The following is a 13,541-nucleotide window of genomic DNA, read 5'->3' on the forward strand; positions in this document are numbered from 1 at the left end:
AAAGATCCTTTCATAATTTGCTAGAGCTGTTTGTAATTGCACATTTTCTTAAATTGCAGCATGTTAGGTCCCCCGGCCACCTTATATGTTTCATTACTAGATGTATCATTTTTATAGAGCTATTCAGTGTCATATTTTCATGATTGTTTGTCGCCACCTATTGGTTATGTAATGTAATTGCTACAACTGTCAAGTTAATATGACAGTGATTTTAATCTTTACCATAAACATCCGTGTTTATCTAAAGAATAAACGGTTATGCCAGTACTTCTGTGTTATTTGGTTATTTGTATCTAACTGAAAAGTAGAAGAACGGAATCTTTTTCTTGATCAAATGCAAATTTGAATTAATAAACATGCAAGGCAACACAGTGGCGCAGTAGGTAGCGCTGTCGCCTTACAGCAAGAAGGTCGCTGATTTAGCCTCGGCTGGGTCAGCTGGCATTTCTGTGTGAAGTTTGCATGTTCTCCCCGCATTCGCATGGGTTTCCTCTGGGTACAGGTAAATTGCGTAAGATAAAATTATCCGTAGTGTATACGTATGAATGAGAGCGTATGAGTGTTTCCCTGTAATGGGTTGCAGCTGGAAGGGCATCCCCTGTATAAAACATGTGCTGGATAAGTTGGCAGTTCATTCTGCTGTGGTGACCCCAAATTAATAAAGGAACTAAGCTGAAAAGAAAATGAATGAATGAATGAATGAATGAATGAATGAATGAATGAATGAATGAACATATGCAAATCATCATCACTTACAATATATGTTGTGTGGATGTTTGGGCTTTTAATGTTTAATTGTACTTTTTTAACAATGCATTGATTGCAGGCTAAACAAGAAGTAACAGAAAAATCTTTTATTAACCTAAGAAAGCATTTAGGTGCCACCCCAAATTCTTCTAATTTTATTATATTTTACAGGAAAGCTAAAAGGCAAGTGATTTGAATGATGTGGAAGGTGATCTCTTTGTGATCATTACAAATTTAGGATTAATCAAATCGACTACAAGTATTAAAAATACATTAATCCATGGATCACGCTATAGGCCAACACACCCAACACATGATTAACAGGCAATATGTATAATAACTTATTACACAGCTGCCTGCAGCACTTGATTCTGATTGGTTAGTCGCACCTTACAAGGTATGTTGTTCCGATATTACAGCTGCTAAATAACACAAGCTTATGAAGGAACTTCGAATCACTGCTAAGTATCAGTGAATATGCACAAATCTATATAATTATATAGTTTAACTGCTTGTCTGTCATGCCACAGTCTTTGACTGTTTGGTGCCATTTTGCGAATGTTTTGTGGAAAAATAAACATGAAAAACAGTCATGTATGCAACATTGCTTTTCTGCAGTTGAAATCTGAATTATTAGCCCCCCCATTAATTTTTTTTTCTTTTTTTTTTTATATTTCCCAAATTATGTTTAACAGAGCAAGGAATTTTTCACAGTATGTCTGATAATATTTTTTCTTCTGGAAAAAGTCTTACTTGTTTTATTTCGGCAAGAATAAAAACAGTTTTTAATTTTTTATAAAAACATTTTAAGGTCAATATTGTAAGCCCGTTTAGCTATATTTGCTTTTCGATAGTCTACAGAACAAACCACTGTTATACAATGACTTGCCTGATTACCCTGACCTGCCTAGTTAACCTAAATAACCTAGTTAAACCTTTAAATGTACTTTAGGCTAAATTGAAGTGTCATTAAAAAAATCTATTAAATTATTATTTGCTGTAATCCTGGCAAAGACAAAATAAAGCAGTTATTAGAAATAAGTTATTAAAACTATTATGTTTAGAAATGTGTTGGAAAAAATCTTCTCTCTGAAATTGAGAAAAAATATAAACGGGGACAAATAATTCAGGGGGGCTAATAATTCTGACTTAAACTGTATAAGTTGCTGTAACACTTTCCAGCATTATATTACTTTAGTAAAAATGACTGAAGAAAATATTTTCTAATATTTTAAATTGTTATCTATCATCAGTTAGTATTTTATGCCTCTATAGGCTGGTCTCACTATTTATTCTGAATTACTTGTGGCTATATCTTTGCTAGACCTGCCATTTAACTGCAGGTTTTACAGTTGTTTGGTTCATTCAGTCCCTTAAGTCTGATTTTGGTAAAGGAGTGTACTTTCTCTGTTATGTTCATGTAATGCATGGCTCAAGCAAACCTGTGTGACCTTTTAAGTGAACACCGTAGTTCCCCACACGCACTTCCCAAGTTGCTTGCAGTAAATGGCATAATATCCTTAAAACCACTTTGTTATGCACAGTGTGAATTCATCACTAAAAAGCCTACTCATAATTCTCAAGTCAACAAGAGAGAGAGAAAGAGCAAAAGGAAGTAAACTGTTTGAGAAAGCAGTGTGGGCAGAAATCTAAAATAGCAATTCTACCTCTGTACTTCCTCCTTCCAGAGTCTATGACCTGATCTCCAGTCAAGCCACAGAAGCCTAAGTGAACATTTCAGTGCTGTTCCTTTGTGTCTGGTGACAAATGGTCAAGTGTTTCAGACTGGAGAACCCTGAGCTGAGTCATGGTGTTACGATGAGAAACAAACAAGCCGCCCACTTTAACAAACTTTGACATGACAACGTGGTTGCGAGATCACAGATCAGCTTACAAGATTGTGGCAAGTGGAATGGTCGATTATAGCTCACTTCAGAATAAGACTCCTTAGAAAGAGAATGCGTAAACTAGACAGCACAGACCCTACAATCAAATATCCTTCGCAGCTAAATGGCTAAAAGTATACATATACTGACAGAAGTATCCGGGGAACGGCTACAGCTGGTATATTTGACGGCATCTAACAGTGTATGCAATTTATGGAAGGTTATGTCGTGCTTTATTTTCTTTTATAAAATAAAAATAATAAAATAAAATATATGAATAAAATATAGTAAATATGAAAATAAAATTAATAACAAACAAAAATATTAACACTAGAACCACTGATTCCAGCAAACGAATAAACGAACAATATTAACGAAGTGAGTTATTTCCAAATACACATGCTATGCCCCATATGGTCTAAAACCAGACAGGTGGGCAAATCTAAGCTTGTTTTAATTAAACAAATATAAATATGGATATAATAAATAATACAGCAAATAATAATAATAATAATAATAATAATAATAATAATAATAATAATAACAACAACAACAACAACAACAACAACAACAACAACAACAACAACAACAATAATAATAATAATAATAATAATAATAATAATAATAATAATAATAATAATTATTATTATTATATTAATAAAAATATTATACTAAAGCAAATTGTCATGAATAAACTAAAAAAGCCTGCCAAGATGAAGAAAACATGGAGGTGGTGGTTTTTATATTTATGTAGGCTAAAAAAATAATATATATATATATTTTTTATATTTTTATGCTTTAATTCTTTTTCATTTGTATTTTTTTTTTTTCATTTAATTCTTTGTCATGTGCGTACTGCTGTACATCCTGTGTGTATTAAGCAATGTTTAAGTGAAGCACTGCGCTGGACTATTGAACAGACCATTATAGCTCCTCAAAATAGCAATGTGCCAGCAATGCGCCTCCTTTTTTAGACCAGAACACCTTTAGGCACAAATGCATTCGCTTTTTAAACAACATGCTGCAAAACATCAAAATGACTCTTGTGCCAAGCTGAAACTAGCAAACAACAATTGCATCGTGCCTTGTATGATAGGGCCCATTGTCTCAGATATGACCCTTTCTAATGATTTTTTAAAGGTGTATTTTGATTTAAGCATTATTAAGTTTTGTATTCATAGGCACAAATAAAAAAAATTTCATATCGCCTGCCCACTAGATTCACTGCACATAAACATAAAAGCATCCCCTGGTCTTTGTTTTCATCAAATGGTGTATAACACATTATTGCACAGACATAGCATCACACCCAATTTGGCAAGCTCTTTGTAGAATTGTTTTATTATTTATTTATTATCTCTAATAGCCTTACCTTTTGTCCACACTGTCTAAAAGATGATCTTTTTCAAATTATGTGAAAAACGGTAAGTTCAAGAAAGTATGTTTTTCAAAAATATCAAAACGACAAAAACAATTCATGATGGAAAATAGCATCACAGAGTGCAATCAACATGAGCTGGAAAAAAATGTGTCAGGCTCATAAAAACCATGACCCGAGGTTGCATCTTTACTCAAAAGCATCTTTTCTCTTTTCTTCTTCGCTCACTCTCTGAATGTACTCTCATCTCTGTTCTAGACATGTGTTTCCTCACCTTGCTGTCCACGATGAGGTTTCGGATACAGCCAGTGAAGTGTTTGTGCTGGAGTTGTGGGTAGATATACGGCAGATTCTCATTCACTCCTCCGAGCTGAAGCACCTGCGTCACATTCAGATGCCTGAAAGCACATCAGAAGAAGTCATGACCCTATAACCACACTTTCCTCTCTAGCAATTGAGCTACTAATGTGCTGTGTGTTATGAAGAAGTCATTTCCTTGTACAGATTAACACTCATAATTCATTTGGCCTTTCAGATTGAGACCTTGTGTAATTATACATTTTTTCAAGATATTATTGAGTAATTGGCATGAGGTTCATATGTAGAGTGAGAATGAGGAAGCTAATGAGTGTTTCATTGATTGGGGCTCTGGGTCATGATATCATGTTAGAGGAACGGTTTGCTTGAGGAATTTAAATTCAGGGCCCTATTTTTAACTCTTTGAACCAACATTTGGTGTGAACAGAGATGCTTTGAGTATGAGAGGAGCTTTACTTGTCCATATTTGGTGTGATGCCAGTAACTTCACAGGAAGTGTGGTCCTCAGTAGTCAGCCAGCTGCCCACTCCCTCCATCTCCATGATAGTGGCTCCTGCACAACGGTCAAGTGTAAAACGAACCTCCTGAGAAGAAACAAGTAGGTAAAAAATAATATAAATAATAATAAAAAAATAACATGTAATATAATACTAAAACATTAAACCACCTGTTAAAATGAGTCTAACCCCGCTGGTCCTACACATCACAACTCGCTTGAAGCTGGGATCAAACCAGCGTCCTTCCACATGGGAGTCGGTTGCTCTAACAAGGAGGCTAAAAACCATGGCCTCTATAGCATCTGTCGCTAGACCACCTTTAGAGGTAAGAGGAGTTCCCCTTCGGTTGTGGAACTTCAGTGCCATGAAATGGGAGGATTCGGATCAGAAGCCGCTTGTCTGGAGAGTATTGAACGGGCCAATGAATGAAATTAATTGGCAGCGTAAGCTTGCGCAGGTGTGCGGCATAGGCAATTAGCCCAGCATATAAGCGCACCTGAAGCCAGCAGACGCTATCCTTTTCGCTTCAGATCCTTTCTGAGTGAGTCGATGAGGGTTCCTCTTGCTGTTCAAGCACTTCAGAGCGAACGAGTGTGTCTCCCGGTCCAGAGTGGGTCTTCGCGGTGGCAGACGGTCGAGCTGGGTTTCTCCCTTGCCTGCGGTTCTTTGGGTCCGGTCCTCCAGAGCGGTGCGTATTGTTGCAACTTTCCTAAAAGAGCAACACAGTCGTGCAGCACGTCCTTTTCAGGATGGCGCTCCGACTGTGCGTTTCTGGATGCGGGGGTTTCCTGGCTCCGGATGATGGACACGATCACTGCATTGCATGTTTGGGGGTCCAGCATGTTAATGCGGTGCTCGCGGGCGGTTCATGTCGTCATTGCGATGCCATGACCGTTGCACAGCTAAGATCGCGGCCAACTTTCGCAAGAGAGCGAGCCACCCCAGTTGCCTCCTGTTCTAAAAAAGCAGCGGGCGCTCGGGCAGATCTGAGGGTTTTAGCGGGAGATAATCCGCTGCCCACGGGCTCGCGGACCTCTCGCTCCTCACGGCGCTCCATCCAAGCTTCGGGTAGTGGGAGTGATCCGTCTAACCAGATGGTAGCTCTCACACTCGCTGACACCGGAGATCAGATGTCCTCCGCGGCATCGGAGGGTGGGCTTTCATTGTCCGATGATGATCCAGACCCGCTCGCCCCCTTCGGGCTGGTGAGCGCTGTCACTACGGATCCTGAAACGGACATGTTAGCCGTGCTTTCCCGGGCTGCTTCGGCCGTGGGTTGGAGATGGTTTATCCCCCAGCTCCGCGGCCGGACCGACTAGAGGGGCGTTTCCTTCTTCCCGGAGGTGCACAGTAGGCTCACGCGGTCTTGTAAAGCACTTTTTTCTGCTCGTGCTGCGTGTCCCTCCACCCTAACCACTCTTGACGGTGGAACAGCCAGGGGCTATGTGGCGATTCCTCAGGTTGAGTGCGCGATGGCGGTAAATCCGCACGGCGCCTCTTCTTGGCGGGGTCCGCCTCGTCTCCCATCCAAAGCCTGTAAGTTATCTACCTCCCTCGGAGCTAGAGCTTACATAGCTGCGGGCCAGGCTGCTTCCGCCTTGCATGCGATAGCCACCTACCAGCGCTACCAAGCGCAGGCGCTGGCCGAGCTGCACGAGGGTGGGTCCAACCCAGGCTCCGTAGCCCGCTCCGCCCGCCGTGCCATTCATACCTGCTCCTCGCCGAAGGCGCCCGCCTACGAGAGCTGCTCCGCCCCCGCACACGCCTCCGGCGAAGCGAGCGTGTCCGGCACCTCGGAAGCAGGCAGCCCCCCTGCCCAGAACGCCGCTAAGTCCGGCAACGGACCGCGAAGCGCCCCTGGGACAGGCCATCTGGAGAAGAGGGAACTTGCTCTTTCCCCGCTGGAGGGCGGGGCTCCATTTCCAACGGCACTTTTTACTGCCATGAAAATATAAGAGAGCACTTTTCCACTTCCCCGGATGTGACAGCCCGAAATCTGCCAGTCTGGGACGCTATGCTTTCTAGCTTGCAGATTCGGTGCGTTTCGCCAGTGGCTCACGAGCGCTGGGAGGACGGTCTCCTTTCTCCCACCCCTCGAGCCTCCCCTCCGGAGCTCGGGTACGGAGTGAGAGCAAATATCTCACCTCCAGCTTTTCCGTGGGACCCGCGCGCTTCCCGGATCAGCACACCCACTCCGCGCTGCCCCACTGCTGGTACGTCAGCGATTGTAGCGATGAGTCCATTAGCGAGAGCTCTGCCTGCCTGGTTAGCGTGGGCCAGCTCTTCGCGGTGGCTCATACGAACAATCAGACTCGGCTATGCGATTCAGTTCGTGAAACGGCCCCCCAAGTCTCGGGTGTGTATTCACCAGGGTCAGCCCCCTGTCCGCCCCTGTCTTGCGAGAGATTGCTGTCCTCCTGGCAAAGGATGCAATCGAGCCGCTCCCTCCAGCCGAGATGGAGTGCGGGTTTTACAGCCCACACTTCATCGTGCCCAAAAAGAGCGGTGGGTCACGGCCAATCCTAGATCTGCGCGTTTTGAACCGCTGCCTGCACAAGCTGCCGTTCAGAATGCTCACGCAGAAGCGCATCCTCCGGTGCGTTCGTCCTCTGGGTTGGTCTGCAGCATTAGACCTGATGGACGCGTATTTCCATGTCTCCACTCTTCCTCGCCACCGTCAGTTTCTGCGGTTTGCGTTTGAAGGTCGAGCTTGGCAATACAAAGCCCTCCCCTTCGGGCTCTCTCTGTCTCCGCGGGTCCTCACCAAGCCCGCGGAGGGTGCCTCAGCGCCCCTTCGGCTCGCGGGCATCTGCATACTCGATTTCTTTACGACTGGCTGATTTTTGCCCTCTCTCGGAGCAATTGATTATGCACAGAGACAAAGTGCTCTGGCACTTCCACCTGTGGGGGTTTCAGGTCAACCGAGAAAAGAGCAAACTCGCCCCCGTGCAGAGGATCTCTTCTCTCGGGCTGGAGCTGGACTCGGTCACCATGGCAACGCGCCTCTCCGGAGAGCGCGCTCAGCTGATGCTGTACTGTCTGAGAGAGCTCGACAGTAAAATAGTGGTCCCACTGAAACTATTTCAGAGGCTCCTGGGGCATATGGCATCCGCAGCCGCTTCATGCCGCTCGGATTATTCTATATGAGACCACTTCAGCACTGGCTTCACGATCGAGTCCCCAGACGCGCATGGCACGCGCGCGCACACCGAGTCTCTGTTACTGCGCTGTGTCGCCGCGCCCTCAGCCCTTGGAGTGACCCCTCGTTCCTACAGGCCTGGGTGTCTCTAGAACAGGCGTCCAGTCTTGTTGTCGTTTCAGCAGACGCTTCCAACACGGGCTGGGGGGCTGTGCGTTGCGGGCATGCGGCTGCGGACCTGTGGAAAGGTACCCAGTTGCATTGGCATATCGCCTGGAGCTGTTGGCAGTGTTCCTCGCTCTCCACCGTTTTTTTCCGGTGCTGGAGCGGCAACACGTGCTGGTCAGGACGGACAGTACGGCGGCGGTGGCGTATATCAGCCGTATAGGGGGTATGCGCTCTCGCCGCATGTCTCAGCTCGCCCGCCGTCTGCTCCTCTGGAGTCATCCGCGGCTGAAATCGCTGCACGCCATTCATATTCAGGCAAGCTCAACCGTGCAGCCGATGCACTCTCACGGCAGCCTTGCGTCCTGGAGAATGGAGACTCCACACCGAGTCTGTTCAGCTGATATGGGCGCGATTCGGGGAAGCCCAGATCGATCTGTTGCTTCCCCCGAGATCGCTCATTGCCAGTTGTTCTTTCCCTGACCGAGTGCTCTCGGCACGGATGCGCCCCTCTGGCTCAACCGGACCTGGATGTCAGAGCTCTCCCTCGCGATAGCCCTCCCCTGGCAGTCCCTGAGAGAACCTACTCTCTCAGGGACAGGGCACCACCTGGCACCCTCGCCGATCTTTGGAGATTTTTAGACGCGAGGAAGACTTAGGTAACCTCCGATTGCGGTGGCTAATACCGTCACTCGGGCTAGAGCCCCCTCCCCGAGCGCGCCTATGCCCTGACGTGGAGTCTATTCACTGAATGGTGTGTCTCTCGCTGAGAAGACCCCCGTAATTTGCCAGATCAGCGTTGTGCTTTCTTTACGCCGAGAGAAGTTGGAGAGCAGGCTGTCGCCCTCCACACTCAAGGTTACGTGGCTGCCATCTCCGCTCTCATAACGCGGTGGCTGGCAGCACCGTGGGAACGCATAACCTCATCATCCGGTTCCTCAGGGGCGTTAAGCGAATTAATCCCCGCCCCCTCTAATGCCCTCTTAGGATCTCGCACCCGCTACACAAGCCGCGTTAGATCCCTTCGATCCTCGACTCAGTATCTTCTGTCCCTGAAGACAGCTCTGCTGGTCGCGTTGATATCGATTAGAGGGTCGGTGACCCGGAGGCATTTTTCGGTCAGTGACTCGTGCCTGTAATTGGGCTGGCTTTCTCTCACGTCCTGAGACCCCGCCCGCGATATGTGCCCAAGGTTCCTACCACTCCGTTTTAATACGAGGTAGTGAGCCTGCAAGCGCTGCCCTCGGAGGAGGCAGACCCAGCCCTTCTTTATAGTCCAGTTCGCGTTTTGCGTATTATCCGGACCCCACTCAGAGTTTAGATCATCTGAGCAGCTCTTCGTCTGTTATAGCAGTCGGCAGCAGGGAAGTGCCGTACCGAAATAAGTTCCCACTAGATTGTGGATGCCTTCTTTCACTATCAGGAGATGAGCCGCGTCCCCCGAGAGCGCGTGCGCACTCCACTCGGAGCTTCGCATCCTCTCGAGCGCGCGCACGCGGCGCCCCTCTAACAGACATCTGTAGAGCTGCGGGCTGGGTGACACCCAACACATTTGCAAGGTTTTACAATCTGCGAGTGGAGCCGGTTTCCTCAAGGGTATTAGGTAACCCTTGGTGATTGAGGAAACAATTCGGTAGGGTGTTGAAACACGCTTGCTGCGCCATTTTCCCTAACACGGAGATACGTGCGCCTTTTTATCTGTCAGTAAAGTTCCCCATCAGGTGAGCCCTGCAGATTCCTCCGTGGCCCCCAGCACTGACTCAGCGGAGGAGTCACTTGCTGGCCCACTACGTTGTAGGTCTGCCCGCTGGTCAGCCCGCGTTTTGGGTAAAGGTGCCTGCTATGCGTGATCCCCACTAGGCGATCCCATATGCTTATTCCGCCACGGTTAAGTCCCCCCCCCTGGGCGGACCCGTGTCTTCCCTCCCCGCTAACCACTCTTTTGCTATGCGTACTCCCCCTTTTAGGGCTAGTCCATATGTAAATTCTGCCATCTATCCCCCCTTGGGTAACGGATGGCCTCCGCAGCGTCCTCCCTATCGGGATTGCACGCTTCCCAACGTACTGTCGTATTTCCTAGAATTATCTAGATGCTCACGACTTCCCAAAAAATATATCTAAATCCGTAAAACTTCTGTTGAAGTAGGATAAATTAGGGCCAGGGACACGTTGGAGGACCGCGCCCCCCATGATGTGGGTGCGTCACGCTTGCTTGACTATCTACTCATCGGGGGTGTTGGTAAGGTGCAGTCATTATGGCGCTTTCCATACTTCTCCCATTTCATGGCACTGAAGTTCCCCAACCGAAGGGGAACGTTCGAGGTTACAGAAGTAACCCTTCGTTCCCCGAGGAGGGGAACAGAAGTGCCATACTCCGTCGCCATAATGACTGTCCCTTAGCTGTTTGAAAGGATCTTCAGCTTAAAAGGATAGCGTCTGCTGGCTTCAGGTGTGCTTATATGCTGGGCTAATTGCCTATGCCGCACACCTGCGCAAGCTTACGCTGCCAATTAATTTCATTCATTGGCCCGTTCAATACTCTCCAGACAAGCGGCTTCTGATCCGAATCCTCCCATTTCATGGCACTTCCGTTCCCCTCCTCGGGGAACGAAGGGTTACTTCTGTAACCTCGAACGTTTTCCTGCACAGCACTTACTAGCTGGCCTCCATTACGCTCACCCCCCTAAACCTCACTCCCATCCTCTAGAGCACCTTTAGAGGTCAGAGGACTGAGGTTTACCTGCACAGAACTTACTAGCTGGTCACTGTTACAGGAGCACATGCTCATGATTGACCCAGCTGGCCCACATTAGCTATTCACGATCCTCCAATCAAAGGATCCCAAGTCACAATACAAATCCTCATTTCCCTTCTATAACGATGTTCATCTGAAAAAAAACCTCCTCCCCTTCTTCCACCTTTATCCAGAATGGGCAGTGGCCCAGTGACTGGCACTGTTGTCTCACAGCAAGAATACCTATGGTGCCGGGTCCTCGCTAGACCATCCGGTATTTCTATGCGAAGTTTGCATGTTCTCCCTGTGTCCGCAAGGATTTCCCCCGGGTTCCCCGGTTTCCTCCCGGAAGCTTAAATCTTTTTTCTAAATATCCTACTCTCAGAAAGTTCACATTAGCCTCAGCACCTGGGATGTTCGAGGCCGTTAAGGATCCACTAGTTGTGTCTTTCATTACCTGGGAAACGAAGGATGCATTTTGAGGCTACATTTTGAAGGAGCTTTCAATTTTTTTGGAAATGAGACAGCCTTCATCTTGTTGTGATGACGCAACACACTTCGAATGCATCCATCTGAGGATGCAGACTCTGAAATGAGACCCAGCTAATAACAAAGACTGTAGGTATGATTTGATTAATGTAAAAAGAGAAATTGAAGATTATGATTAAATCACAGTCAATATCTAATTTGAATAATCAGTTATTAGGAATTATGAACCTATTAACTGCTTTAAAATTGGATTGCATTTTTAAACTTAAAATGCATTTTTTTTTCAACACATAGCATAATTTCTAAAATATCAGCCTCTACCAAATGGTAAATCTGTTTATTAAAAAAAACATGTTTATGGTAAACATACTGGAATTAATACATATACTGTGAAAAATCAGAAAATATGAAGTGTAAGACTAATAGATAAAAAAAACAACAACCAAAATACAACATTTTGCAATACTAAATAATCTTTTTTGAAAGTAATATTCTTTTAACATGCTTTCTTATTTTTTTTTTTTTAACAATAAAATAGAAATCAAGTGTAGTATTGCAACAGGATTATGTTTGTTAGATATTTATTTTTAAGTAAAACAACAATGCTGTGTGTGTAAGCCATTATTTAAAACAGTCATTTACTTTAAATATCATTAACAGTCATTATTTAAATAATCAAAATACAGTCAACCATTTGGTAGAGCAGGAAGTTAACATGTAAGTTAACATGAGTTAACATGTATTTTGCCTCATTTACAGAAGAGAGAGGATGTTTGACACTATCATAAATAGCATACATACCCTACAACACCAGGTAAGGGAAGCCTTTAATTTAAAAGTATAAAAAAAGTATGAATTCATAATCTTTAGGCATTCTGAATGTCTGCTTGGCATGATCAGTAAAAATGATAATGTCATTTCAGAAAACTGCTCTAATCATTTGGATTAATTCTTCATTGTCTTCATGAATTCCTTGATGTTTCAGTTTTAGTAAAATAACTTTAATTGTGGGACAGACATTTCTTGGTTTCATAAATTATATATTTCATGTGTTTAAAAAATAAACAAAACATTTTTAATGCATTTCAAAGAGACACATTCACAAAATACAGAAAGCTCTATCATCATTTATTCACCCATCACAAACCTGTTTGACTTTCTTCAGTTGAACTCAAAATAGTTTATTTTGAAAGTTGTTGAAAACCAGTAATAATTGACTTCTATTGTATTTTCCTACTATGAAAATAAGTGCTTAATGGTTTGTAACATTCATCAATAAATCTTAATTTGTGTTCAATGAAAAACGATTTTGAACAGTAAGTAAATATTTTTTTCTTCTTTTTTTCTTTTTGTGAACTATCCCTTTATGACTGGAATGCATTAACAAGGTTTAACAGATTTGAAACCACAAGGCATCACACACTTGCCAACTTAAAAAAAAAAAAAAAAAAAAAAAAAACTGGGCATCACACACAAAACACCTGAGGATTACAAGTAAACAAACAAAGGAAGTGCTAGAATACAGATAACAAACAAAAACATAATATCTGCTAAAATCCAACTCACAATATCCCAAAGTACTGGTGTGAAGCTACAAAGAAAAAGTTTATATCCATTTCTTTGTCAAGAGAAGTCTATAAATACGTCAGCTCCAATTGAACTAAAAGCAAAAGTTGAATCATCCTTACTGAAAAATCACAGCAAATGCATCTATTGTATACTGGCCTCTAGATGTCTCCTCAATATATTTGCTTGTATGTATTATGGAACAAAACCAATGCTAAAAGTATTGAAATAAAAAGCTTGTAGAATAGCACCAACTTAAAAAAACAAATCCATTAAATTAATAAGTGCTTGCATTTTATTGCCATGAATTGCCAGGGTTTGTAATTTAAGGGCTTGAAATTTAACATAGCTGTTTATTTAAGCTGCTAATATTTAAATTCACAACACATTTTTATACTCAAGTTCAATACTTCATATTCAAATTCCAGAATTTACTTCCAAAATATTGAGTTATGTTTAAAAATACAATGTATAATATTGAAAATACCATTTTCAGTTCTTTTTTTTTTTCAGTTCAAAAATTTGCTTCCCTAAATTTAGTGGTTCAAATTCGGCTGTTAAAATTCAACATCATATTCAGGAACTGCAGGAAAAGCAATAGTGTAACCATGGGGAGTGACAC

The 13,541-nt window shown here is 43.8% G+C and overlaps 1 protein-coding gene across 1 annotated transcript in view; it reads right to left on the reverse strand.

Moving 5' to 3' along the window:
- Positions 1-13,541, reverse strand: part of si:ch211-186j3.6 — a 435,691-nt gene that overhangs the window by 53,945 nt on the left and 368,205 nt on the right. Inside the window, exons 25-26 of the mRNA XM_001920953.7 lie at positions 4,786-4,913; positions 4,286-4,409 (exon numbers count right to left, since the gene is read on the reverse strand). Coding sequence (XP_001920988.3) covers positions 4,286-4,409; positions 4,786-4,913 — 252 coding nt within the window. The remainder of the gene's footprint in view (positions 1-4,285; positions 4,410-4,785; positions 4,914-13,541) is intronic.

Source organism: Danio rerio, chromosome 7, assembly GCF_049306965.1.
Source record: "Danio rerio strain Tuebingen ecotype United States chromosome 7, GRCz12tu, whole genome shotgun sequence".
Lineage (NCBI taxonomy): Eukaryota > Metazoa > Chordata > Actinopteri > Cypriniformes > Danionidae > Danio > Danio rerio.